General features: G+C 44.5%; 1 protein-coding gene and 1 long non-coding RNA gene across 4 annotated transcripts in view; one reads left to right on the top strand and one right to left on the bottom strand.

The window, feature by feature from the left end:
* LOC113037469 (kinesin-like protein KIF26A) overlaps positions 1-20,304 on the bottom strand; it is a 69,866-nt gene that overhangs the window by 14,491 nt on the left and 35,071 nt on the right. Inside the window, exons 1-8 of one of the 3 annotated variants that reach the window (XM_026194581.2) lie at positions 17,886-19,955; positions 16,163-16,355; positions 12,077-12,259; positions 5,772-5,865; positions 5,425-5,687; positions 3,199-3,382; positions 1,496-1,652; positions 393-555 (exon numbers count right to left, since the gene is read on the bottom strand). In XM_026194581.2, coding sequence (XP_026050366.2) covers positions 393-555; positions 1,496-1,652; positions 3,199-3,382; positions 5,425-5,687; positions 5,772-5,865; positions 12,077-12,259; positions 16,163-16,355; positions 17,886-17,902 — 1,254 coding nt within the window. In that variant the 5' untranslated portion in view covers positions 17,903-19,955. Of the gene's footprint in view, positions 1-392; positions 556-1,495; positions 1,653-3,198; positions 3,383-5,424; positions 5,688-5,771; positions 5,866-12,076; positions 12,260-16,162; positions 16,356-17,885; positions 19,956-20,304 lie in introns of those variants that run through there. The other 2 variants (XM_080289474.1, XM_080289475.1) reach the window with 2 other exon arrangements.
* On the top strand, positions 5,874-9,847 carry LOC145420344 (uncharacterized). Its single transcript, XR_013901645.1, has 2 exons — positions 5,874-7,190; positions 7,414-9,847. It is a non-coding gene; the product is annotated as an uncharacterized LOC145420344 (long non-coding RNA).

Raw genomic sequence — 20,304 nt, forward strand, 5'->3', positions numbered from 1 at the left:
GAACTCATTAAAATAGATGTGAGGGGTTTATTGTTATTAGCCTCAAGAAATTAGTGAAAATTCATTTAGAGTCCAAAATGTTTGGAAATCCCAAAGAATGGTTTGAAGACTTTGATAACTTTTAAACCTCAATTTGTCCTTTGAATTTGTTTTGCCTTCAGTGTTATAGATGTTTAATGTTCAGAGACAAAGACTTGAGATTTAAGTTTGAGGTGCAGTTTTCTGTGAACTTCAACCTAACAACAATCAGAACCTAATCAATCTCATCCACATGTGAGTAAATGGTTTCTGTATTGGTGATATAACATTTGGTGTTTTGCACACTGTACCAGAGATCCGTGACCTCCGCCACAACGAGCTCCAGAAAGAAAACCTGAATAAAGATGAAGCACCTTCGACTTCTTCTTCCTCATGCGGTGGATGCGATAGGCCAACTGCACCGTGGTCAACGTCTCCATGTAGCCCGCCGGGGAGTCGGAGATGTGAGCGATCATGGTGGTGCGGCAGTTGATGTTGCCCAAGGATTCGCGGAGCAGCATGGTGAGCTTGCTATCCCTGAATAATACATTAAAAAAATGCTTCGTTAGCTCAAAAAAAGGAAGACATGCTGCGGGCGTGAGAATCCCCACGGGGCCGCAGATACCATTCATTACACCGCACAACAGTTTGGCACAGATAGGCAAAAAGGAATAGGAACGAGCTCTCATTTCACATTAATGAAGTTCGCTTTGAACTACACGCCACATGTGATCCAGAGGCAGAGACGGACTGAAATGTTCATGAAACTCTGCCTTTGAAAAGACCTGGACTATCGCTACAGAAGACGGATCAAACACAGAATTTACATACAACAGTCTAAGCTTTTTCTCCTTTTTAGCCCAACACGACTGAACTCCAGCCACCGACTGACCTAAAATATCACAAGTCCTCGTTTGGGGGTTTTCTTTGGTTCAACTTCCACTCACTAACTTCACTCATGTAAATGTGTGAAAAAAAATCTTATTAATGGATGTGACTGGAGCATCAAACAACTCAAGGGTTGCTTGTCATTAAAAAACATGAAAACATAAAGATATCAAAGATTCTTCCATCGACAGGCTTGTATGTTAGTCTTTGAAGTCTGTGGATGATAACTGATGAGATTCTTTGGTGCAGATATTCGCTCCATAAATAAAACACATGTGATGCTGATGGCTTCACAAACGAAAAGAAAAGGGGACGAAGGAGCGAGGTGAAAGTTCATCAATATAATTAAAAAATAGCATCCAGAAATAGGTATTAAACAGAAAAGACCAAATGTGAGGAGCAAAAAAGGACTGAACATCAGTTATCATTACTGTGACTTATTCATCAGCATAAACAACCATTTAACACTGACTGAAAGCTCATTAAAGCTCACAGCTTGACCCCCACCCCCCTCACGGGGATCATTGGTCCATCTGTTGTTTGGCTGCTGTGACCTTTGACCCCATTGAGCTCATCAAAATGCCCGTACCTGTAGGGAACGTGCTTGGCTCCATTGGCAAGGGCGAGGATGACATTTCCCAGCGCCGAGAACGACAGACACTGACCCCCGCCCCCCTCTCGGGTCCTGCTGATGTCCGTCTCGCAGCTGCCCAAATCCAGGAGGTGAAGGCGACTCCGACTGGACACTGCCATGCAGATTGAGAGGGCTTTATAATGTATGACACTGCCTGCTTAACTGCTCATTAGTTCTGAGACAACAATCTATTCATTAGTCTATAGACAGAAACATAATCAATAGCTTTGGTAATAACTTATTGGCTGCTTTGAATCATTTATCAGGAACCAAGCAGCCATTAGGGTAAAGACATCTCTTCCTTATCTGTGAATGATAGGAATCATATAAAATGCCCGTGGGCTGTGTGCGAGCTGAAGTAAAGTCCTGCAGCAAATCTCAAGTCATCAGATCATACTTCCAATACATTACTAACCAAATGTAGAAACATATATACGCCTGCATGCATGTGCAAATGTTAAAGAAGCTTCATCTGAACACGTCCCAAATGCATCCCGCTAAGCTTCAGTATCAGTCTGATCCGCTCAGTTTAACTGCCTGCTCATTTCATTAATTCAGAGTAATGATGGCGAGAACCATTAACCGGCCACATCAGCAAGATTTAGAAAGTGCTGAGCGCCACTGAGTGGATGCTTTTCCACAGCTCTATAAACACTGCAGGATGCCAAGCCATCAGGGCTCGTTAGCCATGCAGATTTATTCCAGCATAAAAGCCCAATAACGGAGGAAGCGGCTCTGCTGACAGGTAGACGTGGGTGGAGGCAGCGTTAGTGTAGCTGCTCTGCTTGTAAACGCTCCTGTTGAGCATGTTAGCAATTCAACACCAAGCTAATTAGCAGCTACATGTTTGGAGTGTGGAAAAAAAGAGCTAACGACTAATTGAGCTGCCAAATTTTACAGCTGCATGGTCGCTAATGGGGGCTTTTATTCTTGTCCCGGGGTCAGAGCCTCTAACCTGCTGCTGCTCCAAGTCCTTGCTGAGCTGATGAGTCTGCAGCTGGAGTGTGTGTGCAGGTCTGTGTACTGCTGGGAGGTTTAAGGATTATCATATCTCGCTTCAGCTGAACCAAATAAGCCATTCAGACTTCATTTAGGGTTTTCAATGACATGCTGAGTACCAGTTTCTCTTCAAAGCGCCCTGCTTTTTCCCAGATCCACAGTTTGTATGGAATGAATTGCAACCTTGCCTTCACCTTCAGAAACGTCTGTGAACATCTCAACAGGAAGGGAGACCAAACTCAGAGAGCTCCACCCAGCCTGAATCTCTCAGCCATTTCATCGGAGCATGTCCAGTTACTTGTCTGACACCGTGTCAGAAGTGAACCATGTAGAGCATTAGTCCATCATGTATCTGCTTAACCTGCCATCAGTGTTCTCTTTGGTTAGTCTCAGCCTTCAAAACGTGGAGTCCACAAACCAACAGGTGTCAGACGAGTGAGGTATATGTTCCTGATATACTATCAGTTCCCTCAGTGATCTCAAGTTTGAATTTTAAAGGGTTTAGGTTTTATTGCTTGAGGTTCTGCTTCCTGATAACAAACATACTGAAAAGAGGAAGAAGCTGCGAAACTGGTCCACAAATATGAGTAGAGTTTTAACGTCACAGCAACTTTTAATAATTCTGGCAAAATATCAGTTATGACCACGCACACACTCACTGGCTGCCTTGTTGCTCTTGTCCAGTCTCTCCTGGTAGAGGTGCAGGGTAAACAGGAAGTGGGAGTTCCTTCGGACTTCCTGGTTGTTCGGCATTTGGTTGCTCTTCCTCGCTGCCAGGGCGGCGTCCAGGAAGGATGCTGCTCGCTCGGCACTGCTCGCCCGAACCTCTATCTGGTTCTGCAGCTGATAGAAAGAGCTAATGAGATGCAGATAAGCTGGGACTGAGGTGGCTGCACAGAACAGAGGCATGCTTCACGGTGAAATGCTGCAGGCTAGCATGAAAGTCCATGTTTTCAGCTTCTGCTTGCAGGTGTACATGATGAAGATTAGGGATGGGTACCGGTGTCCGGTGCCATGATGGCACAGGTTCTGACATAAACTGTAGTAACCAGACCGAAAAGCAGCGCACATTTCGGTGCTTTATTTCGGTGCTTTTTTTTCCTGAGCTGTGATACACTTCTAGCCAATAATTTTACGTTTCCGAGGATAGTAGGCGGGCCCAGGTACGTACGTTCTTTTAGAGCAGAGCTACAGATTAAAAATGCCCAAGGCGAAGCGGTCAAAAGTCTGGCTGTACTTCACAGCAAAATATGCAAACTCAGCAGCAACAAGTGCTTTAAGGTGATACTGTGATACTGTCAAAGGAGGCAACACCTCAAATCCGATGAAACACCTGGCGACGCATAGTGGTTTTTTTTAAAAGCCCAGAAATGCGCCGTATGATAGCTTGCTGCGAGACCTCACACCGAGCGCATCTACTGTGCATGGGTTGCCTGTTATCGGACCCGGAGTTAGCAATATCCCCCAAAAAACCCCGAAGAGGAGAGTCCTGGCCTCTAGCCCTGCCAGTGTAGTGATGTAGTGATGACGGATGATGATGGCAGCAGCAGCCGTTCTTCTCTGCGTGAGTAGCTTAATGTTGTTCGTGTGTAATTTACGTTGAGTAGGCTAACCACGTTATTACATTAATGCATGTAAGGTGAACTAGCAAACAACATCATAGCTACATGCGGCTGTCTTCTTGTTTGATGGCAGATACTCCCTTCACCCTGGCCAAAAAGGCTAAAATGACCAAAGAAAAAGTGGAAAACAGTTAAACATGAGAGGTTTTGGACAAAGTTTGTGTTTTTTCCATTGATTAAGCACTGCTTCCAGCCAAGAGTGATACCATATATGCCCCATAGCTGCAGAAAAGGCTAACATTGTTATCTTTTTACAAAAAACCAGCTGAACATGAGAGGTTTTTGGACCAATTTTGTGTTCTCCATTCTTTAAGCACCGGTTTGAGCACCGTTTGAGCACCGGCACCGTTTCAAAAGTACCGATTTGGCACCGGTATCGGATAAAACCTAAACGATACCCATCCCTAATGAAGATCCTGCAGTAAGAAAGAGCTTTTCTTCTCTGTTCATATAAAGCCAACTTAGATTTATATATACACAGAGTCTGAGAGCTACCACAGGACAGGGGGAAGAGGATGGATGGATTCACATTCAGATTTCACTGAGCTATGACCCTGATGGAAGCTGTATTTATCCAATATTGATGTCTTTCTCCTGACTCAGTTTAACATCAGGCACGATTAAAACACATAGGCATCTTGCAATCAGGCGCAGACACTGCCAAGAGTTTACCCCATATTAGTCAGGCTCGGACTGAAACAAAGCTTTAAATCATTCTGCAGCACAGAAACCAGACTGTGATCATCTTCCTGCCATCTGCAGCTCTGTGATGTTCTTCTGGCTCAAAGTAGAAATCCTTCTTTACTCTTAGAGAGAAAATGAACGAGATAAAAGTTAAAGTAAGACAGAATGAGGTTTGATAAAGGAAAAAAAGGAAGGATGTCAGAATGAGAGGAGAAAAAGAGAAAGAAAATTAAAGTGAGCGCAGATAGAAGGAGCCCGGGGAGATAAAACAAACTGAACGAGTTGGAGGAGGAAGGTCAGGACTAATTGGACAGGTGTCAACAGTGAAGAAGTCTCTAGAGTGAACAGGAGTTCAGTGAGTAGGTCAGGAACAGACAAAGAGAAGGAAAGGAGGAGATGGCGAGGTCTTTTGGAAAGGGAACGGCATGAGTGGCCCGGATGACTGGATGAACATATTGGATATCATGTTGAGCTGTAATCATTAGTTATATATCATCTAATCACAGTCCTCGGTTTATATCAGAGGCCAGTTTGTGTGATTGGTTAAAAAGTGCTCAAAGTGCGAGTTGTTTCCTGTACCTGGGATCCACAGATGGGATCTTCTCTCAGCAACACAGCGGGGCCTGGTGCCTCCTGGTGCCCTGCCGCCGCCAGTTCGGCCAAGAGGTCGGTGAGCGTCTCCTCGCGGCCGGAGATCTCCACGGCCGACACTCTGACTGAGAAACAAGCTCCAGACTTTTCCTTCCGGTCCTCGATCACATTGAACAGCCAGGAGATCGCCGTTGGAGCCACACCCAGGCTCTGGGTGGAGCAGTCCCGACCAATCATGGTGTACGTCTTACCTGTGGAGGCAGGGTCAACTCAACAATCATGTGACTTTTCAGAATTATGTCTTTGTGTGTGTGGGTGGCGTATCATGTGTTTACCCAGGTGAGCATGCCCGAAGCAGAAGATGCAGCCGTCCGCGCCATTCACCACCGACTGGATGACCTCTGCCACCGTTCCTGAACACACTTCAGCCTAGAAGAGAGAAGCCAGCGATCACTTAGAGCACTGCCACTATCACAGCGCCTCATACATAACAATACACACAGTACAGTATTTTTGACAAGCTTTAGGTCAGAGATGTTGGAGCACTTGGTGTACCGAAGCCCGCTGCTGACATGCCAGCAACAGCATGGCAGGTATGTGACCTGCTGCAGGTAACCAGAGCAGGAAAAGTCATTTAGGACCAGCTGTGAGTGACAAAGTGAATCCTTCCCCATGTGGATGCCTTGACTTTAAAGCTGAGCTTACACACCTGAGAGGTGTCCTACAAAGGAAGTTAACATATCCAGGCTTCCTCTGAGTTAGCTAACTCAACTAAACCTGGAACCTCAGTCAGAGATCATGGGTCTCATCACTGTGGTTATCAACTTTCTCTGTTGTGGCTCTCTGCTCCCTGTGAGCTCCACCTTCTCCAATCAGAGACGATATCAGATGAGACGATGATAAAATCTAACAGTAAAATAGTCTTAAAGACAAAAGTGGCAGAAACTGGTTAATCTAGTGATTTGTGTCACACAGCAGTAAATTCAAGATATGAATGGCAGTGAATGATGTGTCTGGGTATGCTCAGTGCTGCTGTTTGTTTCTAAGGTGATGGCTGCACATATAACATTCATATCACACTGAAAGCAAGATGTAAATAAGAGAATTTGTAAAAATCTAGTGCTTCCAGATGATTTTAAACCAAATGAGTGTTCAGCGTTCATTACCATGGTGATTTAGGAGGTAAAAAAGAGACAGCTCAGTAAACGAAAGAAATCATCAGCAGGAATACATAAATGTGTAGAATTACAGGAAGAGTTCTGATGAAAACAATCAAACCAAAAATAGTTGTTGTATATCTATTACTTAATTACTTTGATGGAGATTGAGTATCTTGACTTTTCTAGTGCCTTAAATACAATGTAATGAACCGCTGATCTGTACCATAAGTCATCCTTGCGGGGGTTGTCGGAACTGTATGCGCAGTCGCACTAAGGACAGATGTGCTCAGAGGCATACCCCGTAATGTGTATGGAGCAGTCTGTCGCGGCAGGAATAAGTTGTACAAAGTCCATGTAAGTTACGATAATACTTTGATAAGTATGATAAGTGTGTTTCTAATGTAAGGTATGTTGCTGCGTTTGTATTGTGAGCTATCTGAAAACCTTTTTATTCTGTATTTACGTTACTTACATCCATGTGCTATTTTTTTTGGCAAGACATGTGTGTCATGCAAGCTAGCAGCACCCCATGAGAAACGGGCCGAAGTGTTTAAGTGTTTACCGGAGTTTTGCACCCTTGGCAAGCGGACTGAGGTATGTGATGAGAGGTGATCTGTTGTTATATTTTATTTAACTGAACTGTGTAATCCCTTGATGCTGTTTGAAGTAACCCCTTTTGTTTTATTTAATCTGTGACTGTATATCTCATAATTACTTGTTTGAACTTGCCTGAATTAACTTAAGCTCATTGTTGTTATTCCTCATTGTTATAGTTCAAAAAGTACTGTACGGGTATCAATTTTTTCTTATTTTATAGTTTTCATGGTGCTCAACGTCCAGAGAATGAGCCGTGTGTGGTGAGGAAATAAATGGCTGCACCCGTTAGAGACTCTTCTGTTGTTCTTGATGCCAAGGGGTGCTACAGTGAAACTCATCGCTGCCTTGCAGCCATCTACGCTCATCTTATTCTTTTGTCGAACTGTGAGTAAAGGAGTGTATCGCATCATCCAGAGACTGCTGGATCAGTAAAGGACTCAAAATAAGGACATTATAAATACAATGTCATGCACATCTGCATCTTGTAAGCTGTGTGAGCAAATGATCTTCAACATGGCAGTCTAAAGTAATGCAAGAAAGAAAGACCTCTTCTGTATTTAACACAGTAGCATGTAAACTTGTGATGCTGAATATCCCACATTTCTTACATCAGAATGTCTAAGACTGAATCTGGGCTTTATGCTATCAGTTGTACTTCTGTAAAAACTTAAGTGGCAAATTGTCTGATTTGAGGGCATCATCAGTATTATTTGGGTTTTGTTGCCAGTCTGTGAGGTTAAAGGTGTAAATATCTAAGTTGAGTGTTAATAAGTTTGAAACCACCACTCAACCCATTTGAGTTCAGATATATACACTTAAAAGGGCAGGTGCAACAAGCCAAAAATAAAATTAATAATAATGTGGTCCCCCGTTGAAGAAATAGACAAATCTACAGAGGCACAACAGGCCAGGTCCAGCTCCAGAGAGCGAAGACTAACAGAAAAGGGGCAGGAGATGCATGAACAGGAGGCCAAGAAAAATGAAAGGTCATTTAGCAAGGCATATGAGTCCTGGAAGGAGTTAGCAAGAGGAGTTAGAACAAAGCTGAAAGGTTTCTTCTCAAACGAAGACCTTGTTAGAACACAAACGGACATTAAGGCTAAAGAAGCATTAGTACATGAACTGTATGAGCCTAGCCGACGTAATCATACTTCTACTCCAGATGTTGTCAAGAGAATGGATGCCTGTGTTGCCCTAACAACAGAAATTTGTGATCTCATTAGTAAACGACTAGAAGATATAGATAAGACTTTTAATGACAGGTTCGAGAAGGAGCGTGTAAGGATGATATTAAGTAAGGAGGAGTATGGATCTGTTTTTGGGAAAACTGAAACAGAAACAGTTATTTCAGAGCATTCAAAGGGCTCAGATTCATACTCTGGAGCCACATCTACGACTTCTAGCAAACGTGTGGATGCCGAAGCTGACCTTGCAGCTAAACTAGAACAGGCGAAGGCAATGCAACGAATACATGAACAGCAAGCCAAGTTGAGTAGCTTAGAGCATGAGAGGAAAATCAAGGAAGCACAAATGATTGCAGAAATGACAGCAAAGTTAGAGGAAGAGAGAACTAAACTGCAACAGCTACAGGCAGAAAATGAGGTAAAAGTAGCAGCAGCCAGAGTGAGAGCTTACAACAACTACAATGGATTGGAAAGCCTTAAGTATGAAGCAGATGACAAATCACAACTTAATAGCCAAATCATTGAATCTCAGAATCCATTGAATCCACAGGCTGAATCATTTCGACCGCAGTGTGCACCACCTGAGATTTTGCAAAAGCAACAGGAGGTCAGCTTAACACAGGAGCTTGCAAGCTTGTTCGTCTCCAACTGTCTGCCTGAACCTGAACCCACAGTGTTCACTGGTAACCCTTTAAAGTTTATAGACTGGAAGATATCCTTTATAGCATTGACTGGCCACAAACCCCTCCCCGCAGGCGAAAAAATGTTGTATTTGAAAAGTTATCTTGCAGGTGAGGCACGGAAGGCGGTCGAAGGATTCTTCTATCGAAACTCAGAAGATGCATATCAGGGTGCCTGGGAGATTCTTCAGGAGAGGTATGGAAGTTCATTTGTCGTCCACAAGGCTTTCAGGGATAAACTGATGAAATGGCCAAAAATAGCTCCCAATGACCCAGTAGCCCTCAGAGAGTTTTCAGATTTCCTTCAAAGTTGTGCCGAGGCCATCCCTCATGTTAAAGGGCTGGCAATTCTAAATGATTGTGAAGAAAATCATAAACTTCTCAAAAAACTGCCCGAATGGCTGGTACGCAGATGGGGTCGCGTTGTTGTGGATGAACTAGACAGATGTCAAGAGTATCCACCATTTGCTCATTTCACCAGATTTCTACAAAGGGAAGCTAGAATAGCCTGCAACCCCATTGCTTCTCCCTTCTTATTAACCACTAAAGTAACAGATGAAAGGCTTCCTAAGAGAAGCACTCTTAATTCTTACTCTCATGTATATATCTCATGTATATCTCATGCACATATCTTTCCACGTAGCACTTTTAATTCTTATCCCCACTTTTATTTTTTCCATGTCTATTTAAGTGTTATTTATGACACCATGTTTGCACTGAAGCACCGCAGCAATTTCCTAATGTTGTAAACCTGCTCAACATTTGGCAATAAACCCCATTCTGATTCTGATTCTGATTCTGAGAACCAAGGCACTCAGCACCAATGCTCAAGCTAAGCACTCTGCAGGTAAACCAGGGACCTTAATTTCAAAGCCAAGACCACCATGCTTCGTCTGCAACGATGAAACACACGGTGTCGCCAAGTGCCCAACCTTTGCCACAAGGCTTCCTGATGAAAAGAGAGCTTTCATTCGTGAAAACCGTCTTTGCTTCGGCTGTTTAAGAAAGGGTCACACTAGTAAAGAATGCAAAAGAAGGCACACATGCACTATATGTGGTCGAAATCATCCAACTTGCACATAGAGAGAATTGAGGGAGCCAGTGAAATGTTAAACAGTGATTCACCATCTGCAGGAAATGAGACAAAGGAAGTCCGCAATGTCATGTCTAGGGATGGGTACCGGTGTCGGACATAAACGGTAGTAACCAGACTGAAAAGCAGCGCACATTTCGGGTTTTTTTTAAAAGCCGAGAAATGCGCCGTATTTGATAGCTTGCTGCGAGACCTCACACCGAGCGCATCTACTGCGGGTGTGGTGCCTGTTATCAGACCCGGAGTTAGCAACATCCCCAAAAACACGAAGAGGAGAGTCCTAGCCTCTAGCCCTGCTAGTGTAGCAGGATGATGACGGATGATGATGGCAGCAGCAGCCGTTCTTCTCTGCGTGAGTAGTTTGATGTTGTTCGTGTGTAATTTACGTTGAGTAGGCTAACCACGTTATTACATTAGTGCAGGTAAGGTGAACTAGCAAACATCATCATAGCTACATGCGGCTGTCTTCTTGTTTGATGGCAGATACTCCCTTCACCCTGGCCAAAAAGGCTAAAATGTCCAAAGAAAAAGAGGGAAACAGCTAAACATGAGAGGTTTTTGGACAAAGTTTGTGTTTTTTCCATTGTTTAAGCACTGCTTCCAGCCAAGAGTGATACCATATATGCCCCATAGCTGCAGAAAAGGCTAACATTGTTATCTTTTTACAAAAAACCAGCTGAACATGAGAGGTTTTTGGACCAATTTTGTGTTCTCCATTCTTTAAGCACCGGTTTGAGCACCGTTTGAGCACCGGCACCGTTTCAAAAGTACCGATTTGGCACCGGTATCGGATAAAACCTAAACGATACCCATCCCTAGTCATGTCACACACATTGACAAGATACTCCTCAGCTACGTCTAGCATTGTTCCTGTTTTTGTGTCATTGGCAGAAGACCCCCACAGCGAGATTCTCACATATGCTCTGCTCGACACACAGAGCGATTCAACTTTCATCTTGGGAGATCTGGTCTCTGCACTAAATGTGAAGACTCAGCCAGTGCAATTAAGGCTCAGTAAAATGACAGCAGTAGACACAGTCATAGCTAGCAAAGTGGCTTGTGGATTGCAAGTTCGTGGGCTCCATAGTGAGTCGCATGTTCTTACAGTGGATGGCATTACCTTGACTTGCAGTAACACTGTGATGAACCTTGGAGTCATTTTTGTCCAGGATATGTTCTTCAATGCACATATTAAACAAATATGTAGGACTGCTTTCTTTCATTTGTGTAAGAAGTAACTTCCACAACAACGATTGACTGTTGAGGAAACTGTTGGTGTGATCTAGTGCTATATACATAAAACTGAAATTAATAAGAATGAGGGAAGTCTCTTATTGGTGCACTTTGTCCAGCAGTCAGACACCTGAGCGTGGACTCCACACTGACCCAGGTGTTTTCTCTAATTCTCCAATAAAACTCGTGTTAAACATGAAACCATTATATCACCGATGCAGTCAGGTGTCTAAAAAGAGAGAAGATCTGCAGCCCAGCAGGCACGATGATGCTGAGTGCCATGTTGTTTGCTTGGAGGAGCTGAAAAATTGAACATCATAAACATGTTTTTATGAATCTATCTGCAGGTATATGTCACATCACAGATACAAACATTCAGCACTGACACTCACACACACACACACACACACACACACACACACACACACACACACACAGCACTGTGATCTGTCTGCTGCTGTCATTGCTCTTTGTGGGTAAAGAGCATGCTGACACGTTGCTGATGAAGAGCTCAAACCTTCGTGGGTGCCCTGAATTTAGATTTTTATTCAGAAAACTCTGAAAGTTTCACTTTAAACTGTTCATTCTGCGTCACCAGCAGCAGGTCTGTGCAGCTAAATTATCAGCTGTAACGTTACCCACACTAATCCCCGGAAGAAGACATGGTAAAGTTCCTGATGCTGGAGAACTCACCTGGGAGGCGTCCTGCGAGAAGATGGCATCAAAGGTGAAGGTCTTTGGCGCTGAGGCTGAGGACCGTCTCTGGGCTGACGTCTCGCACAGCGTGAGCTGCTTCTTCCTGCCGTCGACCTTCAGGAAGGACATGGACTCCGAGGACTCATCCTGGACCGAGCAGATCCGGACCATGACTCTGACCTGAGGACAGACAGGAAGCATGAAGCACAGAGAAGACTGCTGCGTTCATCAAGTCTCTGGCTGGACAATGGAGTTGCATCATGAAACGTTAAACTAAGCCAGAGGTGCTCAGATAGTGATAGATGGTTGGCCTGAACGTGGCCACGTTTGCTTCACCTGCAGCCGTTCGTTATCTTGGGTACAAGCGTTCAGAGATATTGACACCGAGTTGGAAGGAAACTGTGCTTCTTTGACTTTGTTTAGTTAAACTTTGATTTGATTTTTTCTACCTGCTGTTTAGTTTTGTTTTCCATGTGGTTTTCACTGAGTTTGCGTTAGATCACCTGACTCAGATCACCTGATACACACCATCAACTGTTTGTGCTGAAAGAAGCTCAGAATCAGCCGTAACGCCTCCAGAGACGTCCTGAGCTCTTCTTCAGGTATTCCAGGATGACATTTTAGACTGTAATCAGAGCTGGACTGAGCAGGGAGTCACACTGCTTTCCTGACCTTTGACCTTCAACAGCCCGTGTCCCTCAGCCTTCTAAAGGGTTTTATTGTGCAGTCATAGAGCTGCTGAGCTGGTGGCGAGGAGTTTGAGTTTACAGCCAATAATGAGACGGAGCAGGTTTTAAACATCGAGTCTCTGCGAGCCAGCTCCTCTGTCACCACGGATACAGACAGGAAGCAGCTTGAAAGTCGCCATCTGATCCAGTCACAGCTAATTTTATGTGTTCCAGTCACTCGGCACTAGGGGTGGGTTTTGATTATTGATTATTTTTTTGATTATTGATTTTCAGATTAAAATCGATTCTAGCTTGAATAACGCAATATCGATTCATTAAAATCTTGAATGAATATAAATCTAAATATAAATTTATTATGCCCGAAATGCCAGAATCTCAGGCTATGTCTCTCTCCAACCAAATTTGACTGAACCAGCAGCAAAAGAAGATCCAAACTACGCTTCACATTTCACTTCACATAAACATCGTCATGAATTCTCTCTTTTGCTGTTTTGCTTCCACCACAGTAAAATGACACTTCATGCACAGCTCTCTCTCTCAGTGCACTTCAAAAACACTTTCTCATCTAAAAATCTCTGTTTTCTGCATTATTTTCTTGTTTATTACGCACAAGTCTACTGTTATGTACAGCGCTGTCGGCCGCTGTTTTTCTTTTTTTTAATTTAACTGACTTCTGACAAGAAAGCCCCATTTCTTTTGTTCAATACTGAAGAAAATTTTCAATATTATGTGATATTGCAAAACACTTAGCTGTGTCTCTAATTAAACCTCTGTAAATTTGCTTTCACTTCAGAAACATCAGGTAATGTTCATGTGTAGATTAATGGTTTTCTTCTGTTTTTGTTTTACTGCAGAATATTTTTAAGGTGGTTATCTGCTATAAAAAGACAGGTCAGGAAATTCTCCTTCATGTTTTTCTGTGTTTTCGCTCTGTTACTTTGACACAAAAGCATTTGCTGTGATGCTTACAGAAATGTCAGTTTTCTTTTTAAAGATATAAAAATATGGATATGTACTGATTAATGATCAGAATTATAATATTTCTGTCTGAGGCAAATTTCCCCAATTCAAATCAAATCGAATCGAATCATGGATCAAATCAAATCGGGACCTTGTGAATCAATTCTAGAAATCAGTGACGATACCCAGCCCTACTCGGCACATTTATGTTCAATCACAAATGTTTTTACAGGATTTTTTCTTCATTTTTTCTTTCACCTGATCAGTAACATCCAAATAAAACCCTAAAACTGAAGCTCCGCCTTCCTGGACAGTCTGTTAGTGCAGATGTATGATGTCATTAAAAATGCTCCAAAAAGCTCCAACAGCACAAACACAGCACAGAGGTCCAGTTTAGCTGAAGCTAAAACCCCTTGTGTCACCTGTCAGTCAGAGAGGCCACACCCCTAATAATTCAAATGCAGCTGTTATACAGGGACACATATTTATAGAGACCAAACAGTTTGTGTATCAGGCTGTAAACATGTGGGCACTGACTTCCTGCTGCCTCTGCTGGACGTCAGAGGAAGTGCATGTTTCAGTGCAGTGTTGCAGAAGCAGGCTGGGTCAGATCCTCGCTGTGATATTTTCAGATTAAAGGTACAGCATCAATAGATAGCAAAGATAGCAAATAGCAAAAATCTGAAGGGCTGCTTTCAAACTGCAGAGCTTCAAACAGAAACAGCTCTGACCTCAGTCTGAACTCAGAGTTTGATATCACTCACGATGAAGTGTTTACACCCAGAATCCAGCTCAGGCTCTCTCGCCCACACAGAGAGCAGCCAGAGGCCATGGTGAGAAGTTTTAAGACATTAAAGAGAATAACTGCAGGTTCAGAGGAATGAATGCAGCGCTGAATGCAAACGAGAGAAGAGACGGCAGTCAGAGTGAATACTTACCTCTGACTCTGCCTGTTTCCAGGAGTTCATCTAATGTCACTAAATTCTTACAAAGTCAAATCAAGAAGCATGTGCAGAGGAGGGATGGTAGAGGATGGAGATGGAGTAGCAGAGAAGGCTCATGGATGAAGAAGTACATGCAGAGGTGGATGCTAGGATAGGAGGAGATGGAGGCAGGTGATCTGTTGTGCAGACCATTAAAGAAAAAGAAGAAGAATACGAGCAGCTTCAGTTTTCTTAATGAGAACTTTGTGTTCAGATCAGAAGGAAAGAAGAAGGAGAAAGATGAAATGATGATCTACATTGTGAGTAGTTTGTAGGTGTTGGCAGTGACTCTGTTAGTTCAGTGTAAGGTGCAGGAGCAGAGATGTATGATCCTCCTAACTTCACCGCGTCTCCTTTAAAATGCTCTTTCATTTCTGTCCTTGCCTCATTAACCGTTGCATTGGCAGGATGCAGATGTGAGCTCCTGCAGCTGCCGGCGGATGGAGATGAAGGAACCTGAGCTGCAGCGAGGAGACATGGAGTCCCTACATGGTGCCTGCAGGGCTCTGAAGCCAGCAGCACACCCTGACCTGTGGGGACCTCACACAGAGCCCACCTGCTGCAGGAGGAATCACCTGACATCTGAATGCCAGCAGAGAGCTTCCTCTTCAGGATTCAGGCACACTTACTGCTGCAGTCACAGCAGCTGGCATAGGAAGAGTTTAGGGGGATGATGAGGGCTTCACATGGACGGAGAGTCATCAAACTCAAACACGTCAGTGAACCATGTATGTCTGCGAGTCTCAGTTCGGTGCTTCTTTGTGTCAGCAGAGATGAGAGAGCACAGAAATGAGGAGCTCACGCTTCAAGCTAATGGTGCGCCAGAGTTACCTGGCTCACCAGTCAGCTGTGTCTGAGAGGTTAGCAAGGACATCGTGTGATTACGGTGATTTGGTGGAGACCTGAGCTCAGACGCTAATCGCTCCGTCCACCAACAGTCTGATAGCCAAGCGTCTGATCTGCACCCAAACGCCAACAAACATTAACCTGTCAGAGACGAGCCTGTCAGCGCCCCCCGATGGGCTGCAGAGCTCATTAAAGCCTCTGAGCTAACGACACTCTTCTTAGAGTAATGCTGGTTACAGGGCTAATCTTCTGGAGAGCAGATGTTTAACCCATTGTTAGAAACATGTGACACAGGCAGTGTGAGCCCAGACTAAGACTACAGCACAGATTCCTGCTGATTGCAGATATCCTGCCGAGGGACGATAGCTCCTGAGAGAGAGACTGCCCACCTGCAGCCAGCCCATAGCCACATGAGCGAGGTAAAGCTTCTTCACCAAACCTGAAGAAGTGCAGTTGATTCTTTCTGAGCTCCTTAGAGCTTACAGTGACCTGGTACCCTCCCCTACACCCCCACCGCTGACTTCAAGGCTCGACTCCATCAGCTGAGCAGGTAAAGTCCCAGTAGCTACATCCATCAGATCCAGACTAACACCACACTATCTCACCTTTCCCATCCCCGGCGTGTCCTTGACCTTTGACCCAGCTCGAAGGAGACATGGTGGGATGGCAGGCGGGGAGAGCTGCAAGGCCCCGCTGAAGCCCCCGGTGTAAAGCAGCGGTTCTGGGGACTCGCCGGGCAGGGAGGCGGAGCCGGGCGGGGACTTCTTCCTGCGGGACAGACTGAGCTTGTGAGCCGCCCTGAAGACACAAAACACAGAAACAGAGTCAGAGAGCACCGAGCTGCACCCAAACACACCGTTTAACAGGAAATAAAAGAAAACATAAAATAAGATCAGAGAGAGAGAAGAGCTGATCTGAGACTGAGTATTAAGAGATGAGTTTAAGGTCCATGTCAAACACAGGCAGAGAGAGAAGGGAGGAGGAGGAGGAGGCTCAAACTCCCTCCCAGACAGATACTATACTCATTATTGCCTCCAACCACCGGCAGGACTCACTGCCAACGTCACATTTACCAGAGAGAGAGAGAGAGAGTGTCTGTGTGTGACCGTGTGACCGAGGGAGCAGCAGCATCTCCTGGTGCTTTGGAGATAGATGGAGCAAAGGTACAGCAGGACATGCAGAGAAAGAAAGAGGATGAAAACCGTCCCGCTCCCATTAAACTGCGGCGCTGCATCACAACAAGAGAGGAAAGCACTCTGCGAAAGCAGGGCCACCAGCGACAAGGGCCATAAGGAAGGCACCTGTGTTTTGGTCTTGGGTTGTTCCCCACTGCAGAGACCACAGTTGGCGGTCACACAGGTCAACTGATTATCTTATCGAATTGATGCTTTTGCTCTAAAGTTGTTTTTACATTTCAAACCTCTCTCACCCCCAATTTTCACCTCAAGAAAATTCAAAGTAAATACAAAAAAACCTACTCTGATTATTTTATTTGATCCCAGTCATGCAGCTCTCTCTAGGCTCAGCATTAGGATGCTAATGAACTTGCTCCGTGGCTCAGAGTCATTAAAGCATGCTTAATATTCGGTTACTTCACGAAGAAAATGTGAAGCTCGGCAAACATGGTGATGAGGATACCGCCATAGAGGGTGCAGATCGTCCACACATCTGCTCAGGTAAACCTCAACACAGTTTATCTGTTTACGCACTGTGGGAGAGCCTTAGCCTGATCGTTGTGTTTAACCAGGTACGTATTAACCTGTGCTAACCCTCGGCATACCCGACATTCTCTGTGCACGTCACCTAACAGGAACTCATCCGCAGTGATGGCGGTTACGTCCTTCTGCGGCTGACACACTTCTTTAAAGGACTTTTTAATGCTAATGCAGATGTGCTGATGCTCTGACACCATCACCATCCACACCCACCCGTGATCTGAGACATGTGATCTACATTTACACAATTTCACGTGTTAGCTCGAATGATGGTGTTTCAGTGATGTCACTGGGTTAGGGATGACTCCATCTTCTCTGAGTGGATGTCTGACTCCACAGGTGAGCAACCGCAATAGATTGGACAAAGGGTGAAATATGTTTAACAGCCCCTGAAGGAGAAACTGAAGAGACATCAGAGACTCGTTGAAGCTGTTATTTTACACTCTATGCTTCACGCGTCTACAGTATCAATTACATCTGGACTTCATTTATCACCGCGAGCACGTCTCTCCACGTCTCTCGGCTTTTGCCTTCCACAGAACTGTCAGTACCTCAAACATGAAGCTGGACTGAGATGAAATAGGATTTAAAAATCACTATTATTATTACTCACAGTTCCTTCCAATCCATTATCTGCTCAAACTTCTTGATCTTAAAGAGGAACTGGGACCAAGCTTCTTCTCGTCCTCATTCACCATTGTAAAGACCCAGATCTATTCAAACAAAGTGTTAAAACCACAGCTGTAAAGGAGGGACACCCGGGCCGCATCATCGAGGCTGACCTATGAAGCCTTCTCCAGAAAATAGATCCAGTGTCAAACCAAGCGCACCCAGAAATCTACCCATGATCGGCGGACACTCAGCTGATCAAGGAAAAACGCTGATGGTGGTCCATATCCATATAGTCCATTTTCACTGTCTCAGGTTTACCCAGATGTTTATCCAGATGTGTCCTCTTTTAAAGCACTTAAGGTTCTTCTTTTGTTGTCCTTCTGCATTCAGCTGTAAACATCCAGTGTAGCGTTTCGTAAATTCTACAGGTAGAACAGGTGCCTCAAAGTCCTCCAAGGTTTCTCTTCATTTTCATGCTCCCAACAAAATGGCTTTTCATCCACCAGTTTGACTTTCCATCCCCCTTGAACTCCAATAAACCGCTCTTTAAAGCGAGAATCATTTTACTTTTGCAACAGGAGAACACTGTCCATGCATCCAGACAATGATGATAACATGATGTCCAACATGGTTTTTCCTAAACTCGCAGAGTTTCTTGGTTCGTCAATCACAGCATCAACAGTGTGTCTGTCCTTTCAGAGGGATTAAACATTTTAACAAGTTCATTTTCATTTTCAACATCTGGTTTTTACCAAATCCATAAAGAAGTTTAGGGGTTGAACCTAAAAGATCTTTAAAACTACCAAAGTGCTGCGGAGGGATCCCAAACTTCTGCTAATCCTAAAGCATTCAGTTGAGTACATCAGACTTATCACCATGTTCAGCTTTCAGCAGATTATTATTCCTACTCACTTCTGTCAAACAATAAAGATTCAGTCTGTCCTTCAATCAAAAATAAGACAGGAAACCAAAAAACCCCTTCAGGTTTTTCATGATTGTTCCCATTTAAGCAATAACTCACATCACATTCATTTCATGCGTGAATGAACATCCTTCTGTCTTTGCTCCCTTCACAGGTCCAAACATATCCTCAAACTCTCCCAACCCCGTCTCGCTGTCATCAATCCAATCATCCTCTGCTGAGTGATGTTCAGGTGATCAGAGTTTTCTCACTGAAGTCCAACAACATGTGCCGAGTTCCTGATCAAAAATACATCTAAAAATATCTGACAGTATTCATCTGTAAACCAGCACCTTGGCATCTCAACACGTTTCCCTCAGTTTGTTCCATATGGCTAAACTCCAAATCTATCTTTCCGTGTTTCGGACAGGAAGTGCAAATCTGATCACGGGACATTTTCATATTGGTTGGAGCAAAGTTCTGCAGAGACTCCTGGAGGATGAGTTCACTTTATTTTATGATTGTTATCAATCCACCTGCGATGGTGTGTACTCCACAAAGCTTTGCATCCCTCCATCCTTCCCTCCGTCCTCACGCCCTGCAGCCAATCTGTAGAACTCGCCTCACTCGGTCCCAAATGAAGAGCCTCAGCCGGCTTTCCTTCCTTCCACTCTTTCCTCGTACTGAATCATTCTTCCATCTTTCTGACCCTGCAGCAACTCATTCTCCACACTCTCACCTTCCTCTCCTTCTTCTTTTACCTTTCCTTCTTCATTATTTCCACCTCTCCTCCTCTCTCCTCTTGTCATCTCTCCTCTCCTACTCTCGCCTTATTTCTTCCTTTTCAAAGCTCCACTTCTTTAATTTCGCCTCCTTTCTTTTCTTCCCTCCTTCTCCCACCTCTCCTGCTCATCTCCTCTCTCTTCTCTCCCGTAGCTCCTCAGTCTGTTCCTGCAGTATCGCAATGCCACTCCTCTCCACCCCTCCCACCTCCCTCCTCCTCCTCCAACTCCAGGAGAGAGAGAGAGGGGTGAAAGGAAGTGGCATCAGCAGAGGAGGAATAAAGGACTGAAATAAGAGGTGGAAATAAACGAGTGAATGAGAGCGGGAGGATTCCTGCCTCTCCCTGCCGTTGTTGCTGGGAAACACTGGCAAAGCTCCAGCCTCCCTCCTTCCTCTTCCTCCCCTCCCTCCGTCCGTGGGTCCGTCTGCCTTGCTCACCTCACCTTCCCTCACTCTCCTCGCTCACCCCCTCTCTCTCTTTTCACTGCCCCGCCTTCTCGGTGTGTCGACACACAGCAGCTGTGAAACCACTGTTCACCCCACCACACGCGCACACACACACACACACACACACACACACACTTGATATGCTACATGAATACTTCATGAGATGACAGACACCCCCACTGCTGGACTTCAAAGACACTCAGCATGTGTGTATGTGTTCGAGTGAGTGTGTGTAGTGTAACCTCTCTGAGAACCTGCAGGCTGGGTCACTGATATGAAACCACAGACA

Source organism: Astatotilapia calliptera, chromosome 15 (assembly GCF_964374335.1).
Source record: "Astatotilapia calliptera chromosome 15, fAstCal68.1, whole genome shotgun sequence".
In the NCBI taxonomy this organism is placed as follows: domain Eukaryota; kingdom Metazoa; phylum Chordata; class Actinopteri; order Cichliformes; family Cichlidae; genus Astatotilapia; species Astatotilapia calliptera.